The sequence below is a fragment of the Danaus plexippus genome, assembly GCF_018135715.1.
Source record: "Danaus plexippus chromosome 13 unlocalized genomic scaffold, MEX_DaPlex mxdp_15, whole genome shotgun sequence".
NCBI classification, from domain to species: domain Eukaryota; kingdom Metazoa; phylum Arthropoda; class Insecta; order Lepidoptera; family Nymphalidae; genus Danaus; species Danaus plexippus.
The window spans coordinates 6,020,057-6,042,757 of NW_026869849.1; the positions used below are offsets into that span (position 1 = coordinate 6,020,057).

The 22,701-nt window shown below is 29.1% G+C and overlaps 1 protein-coding gene across 1 annotated transcript in view; it reads right to left on the reverse strand.

Moving 5' to 3' along the window:
- Positions 1-1,435: 1,435 nt before the first annotated feature.
- The window catches only part of LOC116770062 (uncharacterized), a 72,531-nt gene continuing 51,265 nt past the window's right edge, over positions 1,436-22,701 (reverse strand). Inside the window, exons 2-6 of the mRNA XM_032661406.2 lie at positions 4,427-4,612; positions 3,885-4,072; positions 3,086-3,302; positions 2,598-2,826; positions 1,436-2,141 (exon numbers count right to left, since the gene is read on the reverse strand). Of these exons, the coding sequence (XP_032517297.2) occupies positions 1,673-2,141; positions 2,598-2,826; positions 3,086-3,302; positions 3,885-4,072; positions 4,427-4,612 (1,289 nt within the window). The 3' untranslated portion in view covers positions 1,436-1,672. The remainder of the gene's footprint in view (positions 2,142-2,597; positions 2,827-3,085; positions 3,303-3,884; positions 4,073-4,426; positions 4,613-22,701) is intronic.

Genomic DNA, 22,701 nt, shown 5'->3' on the forward strand with positions numbered 1-22,701 from the left:
TAATTTCGAACCGATCGAGTTATACCTTATGTAATCCATGACACATGTTTCACGGTGCACTGAATCTGATATCGGCTGTTTGGTTTACTGATGAAATGTTGTAGGTAATATGGATATATATTGTACGTAGAACTATTAAATATCATCATCATCATCATCCTATCGGAGCCCACATGGAGAAGGATAGAGCATTATTCACCACGCTTGCTCAAGACGGATTGGTGATCTCAAACTTATAATTTGAACTTTTATGTCCAGGTTTCGTCATAATGTTTTCCTTTACCGTCTATCAGTGGCATATAAATACTAATAGAAAAAACATATGACTCGGAAATGCTCGAGAGGCGGGCCTTGAATCTCTAGGCCACCGCGACTTAAGTTTATAAATATATAATTACGACTTTGGTTAAATAATTTAGTATATTACACTGTTCACGAATAAAACATGCTAAGAAAACAAGTTACCTATTCATTTTTGTGTCTAGTCAATCGGCTGTTAATTTTAATCCCATAATCCCATATTGCTGCGTAATAGAATAATGGGATCTTGTTCATTAGTCCGAACAGAGTTATATATGTGTAAAGACTAATAAGTAATGTATATAAATTTGCTGATTTTAGTTCCGTTTGTATGATATCTTTTTATGGATTTTAAAAATCAATCTTATTGAATCATTTATTTAAAATCCTAGGGCTTTCTGCGTTCTGTTTTAGAATATTGATTTAAAAATTTATTATTACACGTTAAAGTGGATTGTTTTAATGCTAGTAAAGTTTATGTAGATTAAAATGCACTTAGGAAACCACAAATTTGAAACCAAGAATTTGTAAATGGAAGAAATGGAAACCAAGAATTAGTATAAAAACAGTAAAAATTTATTTTAACCTTACTAAAGGTAAAGTAGATATACCTGACTTAGCTGTTGGCAAATAATGGTTTGTCATGTTTTTTTCTCTCTCACAGCACAATCGTACGATAAAATTATCTTTTTTCATTTGATTTATAAAAAAGCCAAGACTCAAATCTAATGTGATTATTCTTATAATTATTATATTATTAAAAAAAAAAACATTTGATTATATACAAACTTACTCAAGACAGAAATTCAAGTGTATAAAAACGTAATAATCTTATTTTTTACCTTTTCATTAAAAAAGCGATAGCGTACGTTAGTATTTCATTATACGTATACGCAAATATAGAAAAGTAAAATAAACAAAATAGTAACACTTGATACTTTTAAATCTCTGAAAATTCTGCGTAATTTTTAATACGTCATAATATAGATTTAGACGATTTCTTGGGTAATGTAGTTAACGTGAAAGTCTTAATAAAAATACTCCTCATCATTAGATTACTATACATTTTATTGTACAAGAAATAAAACAATGTTACAATTCACACAATTTTATTGTATCATTACAATTTCAGCCTTGCTTTTATGAATATGTTTTTATACATTATTTACATCACAAACATGTTATAAGGAAAGGATACGGTACAAAGTTACATTCAACGCAATCATTTCGATTTATTGCATATTTTTAAAATAATATATTATATAGATAACATTAAGAAGTGGTACTCGACGGTTAAAGTGTCTCAGTACAACAATAATCATAACATCCTTAGCCGATTGTCCGCAGAGCTACATTCGCTCTTCTGGTAATGTCATTGTCTCGATAGTCCCAAAATATTGGCTAACTGCGTGCACCTAGACACGACCTCGTCCTGCACCAAGCTGAACGACATCGCTATCAGGATGAGCCCGAACACGATGTAGGCACAACACGCTATTATCTGCACGTATTCGCTCCTAGAGTTTTCGCTTCCTTGTTTAGTGAGGAAGCTGGTGGGCACGAAATCTCCGAAGCCGATTGTGGCCAATGCGATGAAACAAAAGTAGGCAGCGTCGAGGAAACTCCAGTCCTCCCACACGGAAAATATAATCGCTCCGACGCAGATGTACCCTAACAGTAGGAATAAAACGATACCTATTGGAATATGACAGTGTTCCAGATTGGGATTCTGATGATTAACTGTCTTAGACGAGCTGCTCGGAGCTGGACAGTTCTTAGTTTTGTGATGTTCCTCATTCCATATCAAAGGCACTCTTGATGGCGTGTCGTGTTGACATATTCTGGAAATAAATCAATACTGTTATTATTAATATGTTTCTACGTAATATTTTATTATTCTAATAAATTAATCTCGACTGTAATTCAAAATTACTTTATATTAAGAGGTTTTGTATTAATAACTTTGTGCCGCTCGTAAATCAGCCGAGTGATTTGATAATCTAATAAAAATCTGAGTTATAAATGACAATTATTAAGTTATTGTCTTCATTGGTGTGTAACATCGAGAAAACACTAGAGTAAGATTTATGTTTCCAAAAATAGCGAAAGATTAAAGCATTATATTTGTAAGAGAAATCTCTAAAGATTATGAAGAATTATTGATAGCTGTAACATATTAATATAAGTTACTGTTAAAGCTCTATAATATAACTTTTCTATAATATAAATTTTCTACGAAACTCTTCTTCGAAACTCTATAACATTCAATCACATAGTGAAATTGTATATCATTTCACCTTTCATCAGCGTCTTCGGAGTCAACTTCCTCCTGGTTCTTATAAACTTCTCCACACTCTTCCGCTATGAGTTGTTCGATGACTGCCCCCCTACTGCCTCTCCCTCGCCTCACCCCCGCACCCCTCACGCCGCTGCTCCCCGCATGTCCGTGGACCGTTGCCAAACACTTCTGACCGGTACGTTTTCTATCTAGAGTCTGTGTCTGAAGAGCTGATGATGTATGAGGTTCTGAAGATAATTAATGCGTCATTATTTTAACCGTCTTGAATAATATGAATTTCGTCCCTCTGATAGATCTTATCCATTCATAATCGAATACAGTAAGAGCCGTTAATCTTATTGAGAACTTTTAGATTATTTAGCATGACCTTTATTTAAATATTAAACTACTAATTGAGTTACTAAGTATATATTTATTCCTACTATAGTAAAGGTAGCATATATAAAGTCTGTTATGTACTAAATTCCCAGCTATAGAAAACAATACCTTCAACAACGGCTCTTCGTTTCCGCCCCAAAGTAGCCGCCCGTGGACTAAGAGGAGCCTTCTCGAAGACCTGGCAGTATTGTCCACGATCTCCTGCCCTGGCCTTGACCGTGCCTAAAGACCTGTGGGTTCTTGGTGGGAACGACGTGTACTGATTGTGTTCCAGCGGTTGGGGAAGTAGACGCTGTTGTTCATGTAACTGGAAGTGGTTCTCCAGCTGTATATGAATAACACCTGTTAGACACTGTCAAGCTATAAGACGTATGGTTGAAGGAAGGCTTATTATAAGATGTGTTTTTGATTACTTTAGCGTGTTATCTGTTTGAGTAAGTTTTATTTGATTTTGCGTTACATATAAAAAATTTAAGATTTTTTTTTAAGATTTATCCATTTGATTTCAATTGATTCGGTTTCCAATTACTAAATAATAAAGATTAAAGACCCGAATACATAATAAAAACAAAGAATAAAAAGTAATTATCATATAAGAAATTGTATGCTAAAGAAATAATTATATAAAAAGTCAAAACATTATTTGCAATTATATTTTTTCTACCACGCAATTGTATTATTTTAAGCAAGATGTCGCATTATTAAAAATACTTTTTTTTATTATAGCGTTTTAATCAGATTATTGTTCAGTATAATTATTGAAGCATATTTTCCGACATCAAAGCGAGTTTTAATTAAATTAATAAAGCAGCCTTATAAAACTGTAAACATTTTTCAATTATATTAATAAAAATTATATTCCATGTAAAGAATTGTGATATATGTTAAGCCAATATAGTGAGCTTACCTCGCCATCTTTTCTCCACGTATTAGGTACTTTGTCTCCAGTTGCTCGTAGCCAGGCTAATCTCGCCAGTCGAGCTAAAGACGCTCCCAGACCGGCCAGACATGCCAAGGTAAGTGGCACGCCAGCCGCAGCGTACGCTACTGTCGCCAATCGCCCGGCGGCCGTTCGTGGCGATACATTACCATATCCTTTTGGGATTAAAAGACTTCGTTTTCATACCGTAGATTCTTTAGAAAAATCTACTATAAGCTTCTTATTACTAATAGAATATCGTCTTTTACGGCATCCCTAACATAATACATTATATTTGTATTCCATTATAAAAGAAACCATGTTGAAAATGATTGATTGCGTTTTCTTTTACAAGCAAAAACAAGATACATTGAAGATGTTCTTATTGAATAATAAAGTATTATTGTTTATTTAAAATCTTTACATTATATGGGTTTATTAATATATCACATTTTTTTTTATATTACTATAAATTTGAAATAATTTCAAAACATAAACCATTTAACTAGGAGTACAGAAATGGGGCTAACCTATTGTAGTTATAAGAGTTATGCAATAGATGAGAGCTCCGGAGAATGTCCATTTTGAGTCAGAGGCTAGTTCAGCGGAATAGGCATCTGTCTGTCTTGCAGCTGCCACTATTGATGACTCAAACTTTCGTAACTGCTCATGCACGAGCCTTGTCCAATTACGTTCATACAGAACGTTCAGACGCTCTGAAACAACGAAAGGTATATGTAAAATATACAAAAAAATATTTATCTTACATATTGCTTCTATCGCAATATACCAATATAATCTATTGAAGCATGAAATTTTTAATCGATACGGTTCTATATTAAACTTTTAGTTAATGATTAAAAACTGTAAAGAGTCAGTATTATAATTTTTATCTATTTACCACAGTTTTTGCTCCATTTTGTTCAATTTCAAAGTTAATTCATGATATTATTTTTTTTATTAAAAAAAGTCCGATAATTTAAATCCCGAGTCTTTTTGATACTTAATTAAATAGTTCACTATAGCTTGTTTCCAGGGTGAAATATTTGACAATTATAGGAAGAGAAGTATAATGAGAATATTTTAGGTAATAAATATATGCGGTTGTATGAAATTTGTTTTTCACTGTGACAGTGACGACATCCATCAAGCAATCTGTACAATCTGCACAATCGTATGGGTAATTAAAGTCTCATTAAGGAATGGCGTTGTTTTAAAATATATTAAATTATAAAATTCCAAAAATATATTTATATCTTGGAAAATATGTCTTGTAAATTTTTCGTTGCTAAAATAAAACACAATTTTATATTTTTTATTTTTTTCTCCTTCAGTATATATCGAGAGTTGTTTACAATCCTCATGTTTTTCAAAGTGATTTTATTACTGTTATACCCCTCCCACATTTAAATTTGATTTTGATCATATAAATTAGTATCATTATAGGATTGTTTTATGTATTAATACCTCCTGTTGGTTACCGACATCGCACTGATTTATACAATATCGGTAAGCCCGAGTATATGGGGATAGTAGAAGCAAAAATATAAGGATCCCAACTTAAAATATAATACTGATTATTATGTCCCAGGAAGCCGTCTCTACTGTTTAATATAATTTAAGTATTTTTGAAAGATCTCCATAATCAAGTACTGGAAAAATTTTTGAAACCTCGCTTCATCTTGCTGTTGAATGTCACTTCACCTTTCTTCAACACATCATTTGTCTTTTGTCATCGTCTTTTACTCATTCCTAGTATTATATGTAAAGTATATGCCTAACTAAACGGACAATGCAACAATTAGTTAGAGCAGTAAATAATATTTAGTTTTCGATTGCGTAAAAATTATCGCTTTTCTATTTACACAGTTTGTTTAAAAATAACACAGTTCTTCGACAATATTGAATTGTTTTGGCGTAAAATTATTTCTTCTAAATTAGAGTTGTTTGTCATCAAACATTTATTCAGGTTGTTTTTGTACCACTGTTGGTGTTTCTCTGACAGTTTGGCCCCTTTTTGATTCGTAAATTTTTGTTCGACCAAAGATTGAATCCAAAACTTTTTGACCCTGTTGCTTATGTTTCCATTATTATTATTTTAGCGGATAACTTGTTGTGTGATCATTCACGTGTATCAAGAGGATGAACGTTAAAATTATAAAATGTTCTCAATTATTGATACATAACAAAAAAGTACCAACATTTATAGTTTTAAAAAATTAAATTCATTTGTAATATTATTGTAGTTATTTTAATGTATACAGAAGATAAGATGTATATAATATATTAAAATTATGCATATTTCTCCATACTTTTTTTATATCTCTATGATAAAAATTAAAACAATTTCTTAAAGTTAAAATAGACGCCAAAATAATTAGAAATTATTAAAAAAAAAGTTAATTGGTCACGAATTAAATTTACCATGAAACTTCTTAGCATAAAAACTTTATTCATGTGAAAGGAATATTAAATTTAATAAATATAAAATATTAACAGAAATATCAATAAGTATTATTATTGATTTATTTATTTTCTTAAACTAGAAAAATTATTGGAAAACAACAATTGTATATGAAATGGAATTCAAGTCAAGAGGGACAGTAAAGAACCCAAATTATAGTTAACAAGATCTTATTTCTAACAGGCTGTAATGTTAAATAAATAAGAAATAAAAATAACAAAACTTTATGTGAAAATTTATTTCATTTAATATTAAAATAAGTGCAAGATGAGATCTAAGACTTTCACGAGTTTTATTCATTTAAATGAAACTAATATATTTCGGATATACTATGCGGATTTTATTATTTTAAAACTACATAATCCCGACGTTTCGGTTACTTTTCAGCAACCGTGATCACGGGCGGACGAGATGTGATCACGGTTGCTGAAAAGTAACCGAAACGTCGGGATTATGTAGTTTTAAAATAATAAAATCCGCATAGTATATCCGAAATATATTAGTTTCATTTAAATAATTGCAAGAACTATGAGAAAAAATGTCCGTGTAAAGGTGTTAAATAGAGGTTGAGAAATAACTGCTTTTGTTTTACAAAGAGCATAAAATGTTTTATTAATATAAAAAATACGTTTAGATACATGAAAATTACATAACGATGAATATAAAAAAATCTTGGATCCATTTTTGTAGCAAATTGTTTGTCATTTGTCAGTCACGCGAAAGAACGCTTCCCTTTTGTTGTTTGCTTCGACCAAACCTTCTTACAAAGTAATGCTACCGTTGCATTATTTACAAAGAATTATTTCGCATATGTATATTTTGCTTCTTTGTATCCTTTAGTTTTTATTTTTCAAGTATTTAAACTGATAATTGCAAGTCTGATTAATGTCAAGTATAAGAACCATAACTTTTACTATATATGTATGTATTATGTAAATCATTACCACTAACTTTGATGTAAGTAACCCGAATTCCATTTTTTATCATTGTGTGTAGATAATTTTATAAATTTCGTAACTAAATTAAAGTTTCACTAAGGTCTTCTGAGGTTCAATTAAAAGTTGGGAATGTAGCAAATAAATCCGTAATTTTGTGTGTTGGTACAAGAACAACTTGTAAGAATAATGTTTGAGTTACAATTTAAAATTTGATGATAAAATAGCAATTTTAGAAGTAGTGTTAATTATAAAAAATATTTTCCTGTTGAGTGTTGAATATTTTTACTCCTATATTTTATTCCGATTTAAAAAAATGTTGTTAATAACAAGATCCAATTTTATATCTCAAGATAAATCACGTTCCTTATTTAGTCAGAACGATTAGAGTACCAAGACGTAATTAAACTATTGACTGCATATATCTATACACATTGTCAATTTCCAAAAAAAAGATCATAGGATTCAGAGGTCACGTATTCAGTTACCACGGTATAAATATTGGCAGAGCGAGACTCCAATAAAGATTGTATCCAGACAAAATTTCGGTACAAAAATTGTCACACTAGCGGCACGAACCATCCTATCTCTGTCCTAACAGAGGCGATCTCGATTGAGTTCGTGATTCTGCATTGAAGTTTGTGTATACCTACATAGTGATGTTGTTAATGTGCGAAGTACTTTCAGGATTATATGAAGTCTTCAATGATCCGACAGATCGAAGATAAAACAGGTTGAAGGTCGTAAGCTTGTTTGTATCACTTTATATTTGTCCTATATATAATGTACCGCACATTTATTTATGCCTTAACGTACATTTCACATTACTCTCAAATGAAAGTCCTAATAAATTGTTACTGTAACTTATGTACTATTTGACAGAACCGAAACATTGAACGTAATTAGAGTTGATAAAAATAAAGTGCTTGCTTTCAATTTATTTAAGTAAAAAACCGGTTTTTTCTTCTAAATTTTACGAGTAAAGGCATAACTTGTAATCGTTCCGCTGAAACTCGGCGAACGGTCTATAAAATGGCGTTTCATAGTCGCTCGTGAGTTTTATAGTTTTGAATTAGTGAAACGGTTTGTTTTTTAATCAACAAGTTACTTTAAAGATATAAATAAAAATACTTTTAGTTATCATTGAAATAAACAACACGAATATGCATGAAGTAGTCATAGCACTTTTATATTCATGTGATTATTTATTCACAGAGATTTAACCTTTTTGATTTTAATGGTCTTAGATTGACCGTAATACAATATCTTTTAGCCACAAACTACTGAAACTGAATCATAGCATGGAAGTATATTTTTTCTGTAATAAATATAAGATAATATCATTAAAGATTTACACATACTTTGCTTTAGTGTTATTCATAAACTAAATGTACCTCTGATTAAACTAAAAGAAATATAGAATTTAATACAAAACATAACTCAATGGTTAAGAGAAAGTATTATTTCTATATAATATATTTATGTATAAAATAAGAAAGTCATAATACTTAATAAACATGTCATGATACGCAATATTTCTTATAAATATTTCGAGAACCCTCAGTTGAAGCGGCAGATATCAATTTCATATCTGCGGACATTCTCTTTGTATGAATTCAGTAAGCTCAATAAGATGAGAGGGAACGTGACCAAAGAACTATACTAAAATATCCTGTGATATATCTAAATAAAAACAAAGTAAGCTAATATATGTATAATTAAGTGCTACAAATAGCACATTAATAAAATCACGAATAAAATTCAATTGACGTATAAATTGCAGCTTTTAAAATATTCAAATAGCGTACAAAATAACGAAACAATTTTTCATAACGACTAGAAAGTGTAATAACGAGTATATTCCACCGATAAAAGTTCAATGGTTATCCATAAATAAGCGGCATGAAAGTTTAAATTGCGTGCAACGTTCTATACAAATTGTGGCTCACAATGTATATGAGGCACCATTGTTGGGATAAGTTAACTCTTCCATAAGTTTGTTATGTTATGAATATTGACGTTTAATTTTTTAACATTGAACGAGTTAATGTTCGGAAAAATCTATCAACCACATTCAAAATTTCACGTTCAATTAAAAGTTGGACATGTGGCCGTATTGAATGTTCACGTTCAGCCGGGATGGTATTATTATGCCACGACAATTTCCAATAAAACATTTTCGTTACTGAATCCGTTTTTAATTGAAAAGTTAATCAAGTTAATACCGAAAGTTTTGTTAGTTAATTGAAAATCATTTTATTACTAAGCAGGGATCATTATATTTGCAACATACTTAAAAAAATATAGTTCTTAATAATTTCAACGAGGACAGTTTTAATAACGATTAAAACAAATATAAGTTAAATAAATATTATATAAAATATACTTTTGATAAGTCTACATTATATTAACCTAGTTTAAGTCCGAATAGCTCGAATTAAGATAAAATTCATTTCTTATTTAGTGGTTTAGGAAAACCTCAATTGGAATAACGGTTGAACAATAACTTAATGAGAAAAATATATTTCTCTCGAAATCATTCTACTGTAATGGAGTAGATAATAAACAGAAAATTTGTATTAATGACACCTATAATTCAACCAAAGTAATCGTTTATTTCTCTTATTTTAAATCCTTTATTATAAATTTTGAAGTATTCTAATACAAACCTTATGTATAGAAGCTTTAGATTGAAATTGAAATGTTAAGTACAAAAAATGTGTATTAACGTGTTTGATGTAAACACGGAAATTGTTGTTTTCGACACAAGGTAAAAGGTAAATGTCCGGCAGGACACAGTATAGAAAATTTTGATAGAAAATTGATGTTTCTCCAATATAAATGTAATAATATGAGGTTAGATTGAATATTAAACAGTAGGATTTTGGAATAAAATACAATAAGATTTAGGCAACAAACCCAACACATATATTATTTTATCAGATTTTTTTAAACCAAAAGAAAATACTCATTTTACTTCTTTAATTTTTATAAGTATTTGATTAGCGAAAATGTAACGTTTTCCTAGAAATTTTATTGTTTAATAAAAAATATATACTTATTAAAATAAGCGACTTCATTTCTACTATAAATGAATATCATAAATATTATAAAAGCTTATTTAATTTACAATCCTTAGATATTTAAAATAGGGTGAAAGTAACATTTGTAACTTAGTAATTAATGGATTGTTTTCGTGATGTCTCTGTACCAGACGATGTTTAATTAGTATCGGATAAAAACACAAACCGCTACACGGAGACACACTCACGTTTGATAAGCCCTTCTAATCCAGTACGTCAACCCGTGTTCCGATGCCAATCAATCGAACCGCTGGAGCTTTCTCAACACAAATACGAGGTGCTTGGCATTCAGCCAACTAATTATTCATGTGTATGCAAATACACAACAACAATTGCTCTACCATTTACCCTTTTCTGATTAGTTTTCATTATAATCACAATTACGGTTTTCATGTTAAGTATATTTTTTTGAAACAGACGACATTTTATATGTAGATCGGGACAAATGAAAAATATCTTAATTAGCAGGAGTTCTAATTATGTGAATATATGATATTATTTGGAAAGACAAATACATTTTATTTGAATACTTAATTTAAAATGTATTCAATTCATATATAAGACTAACTAATATCGAACCTTATCACCAGTGATAAGGGAACCCCATTATTGCGTTATAATTAAAATAATTCATTGCTAATTTAACATTAACTTGACCTTTTAAATTATTTTAACATCAAAGAGAATTAGATATAAACAAACTTATTTTCACGTTTGTAATGTTAGGTTATACATGTGTAGGTAAGAGATATTATCAAAAGTTATTACAAAGTTGTATTCCAACAACATGGAGTTCTGCTTACAAAGCCATGTTACACTAAAACATATAATTCTTGTATTTAGAGTTTATGTGTTAAGTCTGGTCACACTACAATGTCTGGTCTACTAAGCAACTTGGAAAACCTCGTACCATTAGTTACTTATATTCATAGCAAAAGTTTAGACATTCAATGTTTTATGCGTTACAACTTAAACTTGAGATATGTACATAATGAAAATAGTTATTTACCATACCATTTTTACTATAAAATATTGTGCTAAGATCCTAAATATTAAAAATCGTCAAAGATATTTATTGAAACACTCTAAGATGTTTAGGAACCGAGAAATAAAGGATATTATAAGTTTAAACTCAAAATAATTTGAATAAACCTGCAGTTAAATAATCTAGAAATTAAGATAAAGTGGTAACAGAGTCTTGTAGGAAATCAATTAAAGCTAACACATCTGTCTGCATTACATCGGAAGATTGTTTCGATTCTGTTCATAATTAAACTGCGAGCTGCGAGGACGGATTGGTATTGGGATTGCCACTCACATACAAGTGCCATTTTAATAGTGAAAGTTTAGATTGACTGATGAAAACGATAGAACGAGAAAGAATTGGATGCATTTGTACTGGAAGTTATAGTTGTCAAAAATATCAATGTAATAGTTATTTCAAACAGAATACAAAGTGACATAAAAGATCTCATTCCTTGCCTTAAATTAAAAACGTTAAATTTGACTAAGGGGAACTGCTTAGTTTTTAATAAAATTAGGTGAGTTTATTTTAAACAGAACGATTAGTGGGACTAGTCGTAAAGTAGATTTTATTCTAAAAGAAAAAATTAGCAAAAAGAAAAAAAATATAATAGAATACATAAAAAAACGAAATAACTATTTTACGAGAGATATTGCTTTATATGGAAAACATTAATATACTGACTGACCTATTTGTCAATATAGCGACCAATTTTATTGAAACGAAGGAACATTGTAATTATTTTCGAGCGTCATGATTTTTATTTAACTAACTGATATTTTGTTTCAATTAAAACGTCTTTGATCGGAATGTCTAGCTTTAATTAAATGAGAAACATTTTGCAAATGTTATTTAACAATCAATACAACGGGAAATATATTTTCATGTGTTCAGAGCATAACATATCCTATACAATCATAAGTATACAATAATTTGAACTTTTTAAACACAAGTCAGCCGAGCGTTTTACATGGCGCATCTGTAAACTCTAAACTAAAAGCATAAAGTTACCTCTATGAATATAAATGTACAATATTTTTAAAATGTTATACAAGTCTTGTGCTTAAGCAATTGTGTGCTTAAAGTGCTTAAGCAATAAATTTATGTATGAATACACGAATGTAATAAATCTAACCAGCGCAACTAATGAAACGAGAATGCAAATACGCAAATTGATTCTTATTCCACTTCAGAACTCCTGAACAAATCTGAAATTCAAGTACGGAACTGCATTACAAACAGAGTCTGTAATCGAACCTACGGAATAAGTTTAATATGTATTCCGACTCACTTCTTAGATCTTAATACTAGTTTTGTTATATATAATTTTGAAACAACTGATTTGTTTTTAAAAATAAAAATAAGTATGTTTTCTAAAATTTGTAAAGGAATCAGACAAAACTATAATAATATGAATATTTCCACTCTAATTAATTTATGTAAACTGTGACCATCCCAAAAGTTTCTCCCTTATCTATTTAGTGAATAACTAACACTCTATTAAAGGGAAGAACAATAGGCATCATCGCTTAATGAGGGTCTCGCGTTATTGATCTTACCCTTTTAAATGCCATTCTATTTATAATATTCAAACAATCATAACAACATTTTCAGGCTGAATCGTTCATCGCTTCAACAAAATAGCTCTAAATGCCTACCTACTACAATTAAAATAATATCTTAAAGTTCAAAATAACATGTAATAAGACTTCTCACTTCTACCAGAAAGCCACATTGAAGCTTTGTTCGGGGATATGGTTTTTATTCTTGAACAATACATCGGCGAGTATTCAGAACTTGGGGAAATTGCAATCTATGAAGATGACAATATATATTGTGTTAGCATTGATGGACGTTACAGTTGTATGCAACCTACTTTAAAACTTTGCAACTGCTCGGAAATCCAGAACGCAATAAAAGCTTTATTGGATCGTAAATGGAGGATTTTGTGGAAATGAAGTGAAAAAAAATGTCGAGGCTATGAAGACAGGGAAAGAAAATATTGCTGCATCTAAATAACCATTAAAACGTTAGTGTATATTAATAAAAAATATATTGTAAAAATATATATAGTTAGTGCATATTAATTGAATTTAGCAGAAATATGTGATTTATTTACACAACTTTATATTTAATATTTGATACGAAATTATTTTATACATCGCGAACTAAAATAATAGTATCAAAGATGGTAGAGCCTAGCTGTGGTCAAGTTACTGCACCTCGAACATGGGCTGGCTCGACCGGGGAAGCACCACCCTCTCACAGAGGATCGGCGTGAGGTAGTCTTTAATTGCTGAATTTCGTCAGATAAGTGAGAGAGCCGGTTGCCCTTTCCCTTTTCCCACCCTTTCCTACCCGTCACCTTTTCCCTCCCTTTCCCACTTTCCTCCTTCTCTTTCCTAATCGAGGGTGAAAACACATCCGCAAATCTGTACTATCTACCGACGGTACTACCTCCATCAGGTAGGCCATCTGCTCGGTTGCCCCCTTTAGCATAAAAAAAGCATCTTCAACAATAGTGTGTACATACGTATCAACATATATTTACTATATGCATCCATCAACAATTTGAAAATAAAAATATTAAGTTTACAAAACTAAAAAAGTATTTGTTCAAAATATATTTTATTAAACAAATGTTTAGCTATTGCTTAGTATCTGTTGATACAAAATAAAATATAATGTTTTGTAAACCACAAAACATTCTTATATCTAAAACATAACGTGCCCGCTACAAACAGGATGGGATTTTCTAAAGCCTCGGACGATCAATTTCTGTTAAAAGGAAGACAAACCTGCCAATTATCTTCAACTAAATGAATAAACTTTTATAATTGCAACTCTAAGTTTAGAAAAACTATGAAAACAAAAGTATATCACCTAAGATTACCAAATCACTTCTGAAAAAAAAAATACCGGTGTATAGACGATCCAAAATGTAAAAAAGCGACACCTATTTGACAATGAATTATCATTAACTGAGTTTGATTTATAATATCTTAATTAAGAACCACTATCAAAAATAAAGATTAGCACATAAACTAATTATATCACAATGGTGTCATTTAAATTCTAAAATTTTTTTTATGAAGAACAACCCCTTGGTGATTGAATGTACAAAAAATATTTGTTGATTCCATGGAATATATAAAATATATTGAAATAATGGTTTTATTCAATCTTTAGCCCAGCGAATAATATAGTAATTTAATTCATTTTAAGAGAGGAATTATGATTTATGACCCCTAATAACCACTGAAAGTTCAACTTAATGCAAAATTTACGCTCAGAAGTAAAGTTTTATTTCAATGTATAATAGAGATTAAATTACTTTACGATCTTATTTAGCTTCGCTTATTTAAAGTTACGAGATCCTGAGGGATTGTAAGGGTTGTAAAAGGACAATAAATATTGTCCTAACGCTCTTTTGGGAACTTTTAACAAAATGTTTATCGAAAAATTTCCTGTTTTTTAACCGCGACACATTAATGATATTTATTTTTAATTAAGAGCGGTTTATAAGAAGTCACATTCTATATTACTGGATTTCATTCAGCGTTTATATGTAGAGTAAATAGGATATTGAAATACCATTATATTAAGTAATAAAAAATAGAAATTAAATTAATAAAATTTATTTAACAACAATAAACGTTAAATTCTACGGTTAGGAGTACACAATGAACAGTAAAACCTTCTGCAATGGACGCTGCTCTACTCATACCTTTCATTGTTTTCTATAAAACAGTTTCATCATAAGTTCTACAGTGAAATGTAGCGCGACAACAGAAGTCAATAAATTTATGGCGAGCACAAAAGGCCTGAATGTATTCAGAGAGGAGTGTTACATTGCAACAATGCTTGTGAAGTTTTTTAAATGAAACGCACTATAGATATTACTTTATAATTTAATATAATTATGTAAATTTCAATACTTAACTAACCTGACGGTATAGATGATTTTTTAGTGCTGCCGTCTATCTTAGTCAGCAGCTATTACTAAGTCTTTCGACCCCAGGGTCTTTTGGGATGTAAAAATAATTAAAATCAAATCTATTGAGAAAAGAAAATCCGTAGTAAGGGGAAGTATCGGAACGTTAATGGTGGTATTTCCCCCAGCTCTTATTTGGACTACAGTCAGTTAATCCCCCGGGATTTAGTTTACCAGCCACTGTAATTATAACAACGATAGTACAAAATGGTTTAACCAAATAAGATAAAAATGATATAATATTTCTAATAGGCATTCCAATTAATTACCGAATTATCTTTCAGAATTGCAGACATTTCAGAAACGGAACTCACTCGGAAATATTTTATTCAAATGAAATTACAAATTCAACACATCAAAGCAAAATTTGTTTTATATTAATATAAATCTACATTTCCCTGGTGTATTTCAGTATGAACTACGAATCCTGTCGCAAGCATTTTCAATAATATATGCTATGAATTTTTAAATGAAAATCGATTTTACTGTCGTTATTAAAAAAAACCCACAATATAAAAAATAATATAGAAATTTCCGAAGCTTCTGTCAGTTATTAAAAAGAGTGTTTTAAGTCAGAACCTGCTAGAGTAATTGAAAGCTCTGGGGTACAGAATCGTTTAAAATAATAAACTTACAATATTTATTATTAAAAGTCACGACAGAAACGAAAATTTATGAGAAGTGAAGTAATAAATCACAAAAAAAATGTTTAATAACAAATAACATTAACAAAAAACTACTTTAAATTTTTATTATTGCAACTTTGTACTCTCCTCTTTTTGTGATCAAGTGATGATTTTAAATGTATTGATTTAAATCAGTTTGAATGCAATATAATCATTACCGTGTATGTAAAAGCAGAATATAAAACAAACAATCGAGTAAAATGCCACCATGAATTTTATATGTGAATGTACTGTTCTATACAAATACTAAATATTAAAGGGAATAATAGATTTTATATGAGGACCTGAAGATTTGAAATTTTAAGTCTACTACAACTCCAATCCCGCAGAGAATTAACCGCTCGTTCACACGAGACCTTCGCTCCATTTACCTCTTAAGTTGATGTTTTCCTTAACTAATGAAAGAAAAAACAATAAACCTATTAAGTTATTTTCTAAACCCATCAATCAGGTGTGGTACAAACTCAATTACCTTCATGCTAAATAAAACGTTAATTTGTTCATACTTTATACTGTAATAAATCAGATCAATATCTAACAAGCTTATGCGTGAAAAAATGCTTAACATGTTTCCTTATGAAATAGAGGCCAAACACGACCGAAGTTTGATAACAGAGTTTGTTCATATAACATGTAAATTAAGTAAAAAAATATTTGAACCATATATATTATAAACCATTTTCTCCAGTCTGCTTAGTAAGGTTGCAATCGATTAATTGTATGACCCTAAAAATAACATAAATACAATTTACTTATATGTTTTATGTGTACGAACTCTCAATAGAATACGATTGGTACTTGAACATCTTATCCTTACTTGAGTATCTCAATACTTTTATTAAGCGTCTGCACTGAAATGAGTACAATAATTAATTATTTTTATCTGTACAAGTAGCAATGTTTCATAAAAAGAAAACAAGTAGATTTGAATTGTTCTAAAGGACATGAAATATTTATAATTTAATTCTATAGAAAAACAAAATGTTTTGTGCTAAAACAATATTAAATACAAAGTCTTACTTACTATTCACTTTTTTTAACTAAGTTATTTTCTAAGATACCTCTTCTTGCTTTTCTTCCGTAAATCTACGCAATTCAATAAACATGACTTGTTGGTTATGATAACAAGATATTAGTTAGTTATTAATTAGGGATATATAGACTTAAAATAATTAAGGATCATTTACAAACACATTAATGATTAAAGTAAAGTGGTCATTTCTTTCCTTTATTATTAAGTTACTTCTATATATTATATTGACTTATTACATAAGAAAATAAGTTATAAGTTACACTACATAACCTCTTTTCTTATGTAATAAATGAATAAACGAAATGTTTTGTGTTTAGATATATGAATCCTGTAGTCCAGTAAAAAATATATACTGCGACGGGCTGGAAATTTTAAAAGCTATTAAGTGTGACAACATCCTTGAAGTAATAAGGTTTTCTAAAATTTTGAAAATTTTTATCTACTTGTAATGACGGAAGTAGCATTAAAATTTTAAGCTTTTAATTCCGTATTTCAAATGCAAATAAGGTTATTTTAATTGAAAACGTTATATGGGAGCGACGACAAAAAGCGCTTACGCGATGCGTCACTTCTCATAAAATATGAAGGTTCTTATTATAAAGCATGTATAATTTCAGTATAACATATTCCTGTGAACAAAGTGAAGTCATTTCCTTTTGCTCGTTCTATCAAAGAACCATTTGTAATATGTTTTATTTTTGTAATACCGGTAAAATTTATTGAGTAAATTTATGATTAAAGTTAATAAACGTTATTGTTTATAGAATATTTATAATTAAATTCCACTTCTTAAATACTAGAAATTTTGTGTGATTTTACAATTCAAAATAATATATCAATAATGTAACGTTTATATAAAAAGGCACTAAAATAATGTAAGAGCTAATTTGATAGCTAATATTCATGATAAGAATATTGGAATAGAATTAAAACTTGTATCATGTATGTACTTATCAGAATAAAAAAGTTCTATATTACAATGCCATGAATGAAGCAGTATCTAACATTCGTACACACAGTACGATTATCATCTCTTGTGTGATAATTTACATATGTTAACATTTGAAAATTAAGGTAAAAGGCTGATTAATAAAAAACATTATAATGTATACTTAAGTAATAGATTTTAGTTTCTTAAAATCAATATACTTATCAATGATTATCATAAAATTTAAGAAGAATGCCATCGTAATAGATACCATATAAAATAAAAATTATATCTACAAAACCCTTCAAAATGTCTATATCATGACCATCATAATAATTAAAAGCGAACTTTTTATATTACACGAAGTTAGAGAAGGGGAGTTATAAAATGATAACTTTGTGGGAATCACGCCAAGAAAGTTCTCAGCGGTGAAATTTTGATTAGGTGAGATGAAATAAAAACTTTTCAACTTTCCCCCAGACCAATTAAAGGGTCTTCTTACCAGTATGATTAATGTTATTTATAAATTATTTATACATATAAAAATATTTTAACCTTAACACGAATGAATGGTTGACAAAAAATAGTAACTGTCTATGTAGCATGAGGTTTAAAATATTATAGTATTTATTTAATTAAAAGGTATTTTTTGATTACATAAGAATGTTTTCTTAGAGTAATCTTATGATAGTTCAAAAATAGACAAGAGAGTGATAATGAAGGTTTGGTGTTGAAAGATTTTACTTATTTAGGTATAGTACACAGCACTATTTATACTATACTTAAACAGTAAGTATCACTTTCATTTTAGAGCTATGATTTTTCAAGAGATTATTTTATTTTAAAAATAATACATTTAACTGACCGCTTACCTACAGATGTAATATTACGATAAAGGGAATAATAATAAATACTAGTTTCCTTAGCACTTAAACGAAGTCAGTTTTAAACGATTAAGTTGTCGTATGTACTGTGATTATAATAATGGACGAGGATTTATGGAGCCATTACCTTGTATACGTGATCAACAGTGTTTACTGAAATTATAGTGTATCTGACCAAAAGTTATTTATTCTCGTATACTAAAACTGTATTTGGTGGTATCAAAGTACTTGAATTATATATGAATATTTATTATTCATGAGGATATTTTGTATATTTACGCGTAATAAACTGGTTTTCAACAGGTTTCCAAAATTGTAGTTTGTCGAATATGAATACACGTATTCCATTTTCAAAAAAATTTTTTAGTATCATTCTAATACCATGAATTAGATAAAACATTGGATTCGAAAGATGAGAAAGTATTAAAAGATTCTCGAGCTCTTTTTATGATATATAAGGAATGACCAAAGGACAACCTCTTTAATATATCTTTGCGTGAGATGCTAGGGAATATAAAATTACAACTTGACATTGCAGAACATTTCAAATAATCTTAACACTTTTTGTCTTTTTGTTTTCTAGCAAAAGTAAAATAAGTATTCGGAAATAAAATTCGACCATTGCGTCTAAACGATAAATTCATTACTTATGTTATTATAATTAAAGGTTTTTGGGATATTATTGGAAATTTAAATATAAAATACAAGGATGTTCCTTCGGGATATTAAAAGCTAGCTTTAAGTTAATTTTTATTTGGCCGTTTTTGTAAATTCTTTTATAATGGCTTCAAATAACCGTACCGGCTATTATTACTCAGTATAATGCTGGCTTAATCGAAGTTGCGTTACATTTACATAATAACCGACATTTAAGCTTTTATGTTTTATATATTTTAATGGAATTTTTAAAAGCCTATTTCAACAATCCTTGTTTAACAGGTGAATGTGCATTTTATGAAGAACGGTATTTAAATAAAGTAAAGAATTACTTGATAATCCTTAAGTAACTTGTTTATTTTACTTCTTCATAAATACGTTCATAATCGTCGAAATAGACTATTTTAATTCATATAATTTACATGATAAAATTTGTAATTAATAATCAGATGTCATTACATAAGCTGCCAATTAGTTCATATTCTATTTTATATGACTTTATACGAACATAACATTTTTATTTGTTACTGAAGTTTCTTTGTAATTTATTCCACAAATCAAAGGCATAGACGGACTTAATCTTGTAAACACCACGACTTAAATCTTTTGTCAGTAGAGTCGTGTAATTTTTCACGTCGAGTTTTAATAGCAACATAATTATAATAAGCGTGTCCCCGCTTTACCGACGAAACTTAATGAATCGCTACTCGTTTAATTTGCAAACCATAACGGGGACGTTTCAGAAACTTTATAACGAGTTCATATAACTTCAACGCTTCGTCACTTGATAATTTTCTTACCTTTGTAAAGATACAAATATGGAACCGAAGTTCACACCCTAATTAAGTGAATGAATTCAAAGTGCCAAGTTTGAGTCTCGATGCTAGTTCCTGTTGAAAGTGTTATAAATTAATAATTAGCTTAGTTCTGCAATTTGTCAGCTTCGAAATTTATACATTTATAAACTGTTCGTGTGGAATTTAGATACTATTTGTGAGTTATTCACTGTGTACACACACATATGATACAATTATTTAAAGAAAAATTAAGTATTTTTAAAACCGTTCCATCCTCACTTTAGTTTCAGCTGGTTATAAAATAAATGTATTTTTCTTTTTTATCTTACAAGTATGTTATAAAATATTCAACAATATGATCTACTGCATTATATTATTGTTCAAATAATTATTTTCCGGAGTTATAATATACATTTTAACTACTTAAATTGTTCTTCATACACACTATATATATCACATATTTTTCGGATTATTAAACGTATTTTATTATTTAAAAAAACCGACGTTTAAGTTTGCAGCAACCGTGACCGCGGGACAAAACTTCGGGAGTATGTCGTTTTTAAAATAAAAAAAAATTAATAATAATATGCGTAGTAATCCGAAAAATATTAGTTTCATTTAAATGAATACTCGTGAAAGTCTTAGATCATTATATATATATATATGTATATATATATATAATCCCATATTTTATCGTATATAGGATACATATTAATAATAGTGCCCCCTAGAAGTCCATTGCATGCTAGCCATCTAAATTTGAAGTTGTCGTCTGTCTGTGACTTGTGCAAACACTCTCCTTCCTCTTTGAAGCAGCTTTGATACATTGAACATGAGGTGTAACTTACGAAATTAAAGTCTCGATTAATTTATTATATTAGGTTATATGACATCAGTTGTCATTTTCCTTTTAAAAACTATGGTAAATAAAATGTTGTGACAGTATACTGTTGACAGCTTCGATTACTTTGCAAAATTGATGTTAAAAATATAAAATTTCATTTATGTTCTTGTTTCAAACGTCTTACATTTTAGAAAAAATCTACAAAACGGATAGAAAACCACAACGTATAATACTGTTTAGAAAGACATATTTGGACAAACTTCTTTTTAAAACTAATATTTGACTCACATTTTTTAAGTGTTTCTGACAAAAGGTAATGCTAATTACGCTACCAATATTTTCATCTTAAAAATTACGAGAATTAAGACAAATGTAGGTACCTCTCTGAAATGATTTTACCTTTAAACAAATTTCTGTTGTACCTCAACATATTATATATGTATAAGGTGGAGGGCTCGTAACAACAAAAGTTACACTCTATTCATCTGGGGAATAAAACATACAGCAAATAAAGAAACAAAAAGTACGGATAATAATAAAAAAATACTGAATCATAGAGATCATTTTAAATAGAACAAAAGAATTGAATAAAGTTTATCATGGTCTTTGTCTTTCAATGCGATGTTTATCCAATGTAGATTAAAATCTTAGGTTTCTTAGGTTAAATTAGTTTTTAACTTTAGGTTTACGAGTATGTTATCATGCTGAAACTATATAAGTATAAAACTATATGAATACATAATAACGTAGAGTGACCAAAACTATATAACTTTATTAAATGATCTGTATCAATAAAATAATTTCACGTTTATTGTTAACTATCAGTATTTAAATCTAAAAACATAATTTACAGTATAGCTAAGAACATTTTTCAGTTTATTACCTTTTAATGAGGAGCATGAAAAGATTTACATACAACGAGAAGGAAACTAAAGCAGATTAATGTCTATCAATCGAACTAATTGACATAAATCCAGAGATAAGGTTAAAATGGGAAGGAGGATACCGTTAAACAAATAAATGCAGGCCTTAACATTGGTCTATAAAAAATTGGTCTATAAGAAATATATAATATTAAATTAAAGAAAATCAATAAGTTAACTTACAAAATGTAATCATTCAAAAAATAAAACTTATTTAATTTCATTAAAAGAGAACTTAATAAATAAAATTATTATATAACTTTGCACGGATATGAAACTTAAGGTGAACTAACATTTTGTCGTCTCAAGGAAAATTTTTAGTTTACTAGATTTTTCTATCAGGTTCTGTCACATATTTGAAGTTTTCCATTTTAAACATTTATGTAGCAAAAAGTAGGTAGTGTTCCAGCTTTCCAGCTAACAAAACAGAAAAATAAAATCCACAGAACTTTTCAAGTTTGACTAACAATAAAGCCTTTTTGTATATTCAGATAGCAAATTCTCCTCAACAGAAATGGACACAAATAATTATGTGTAATAGAAAGTCTTGTTT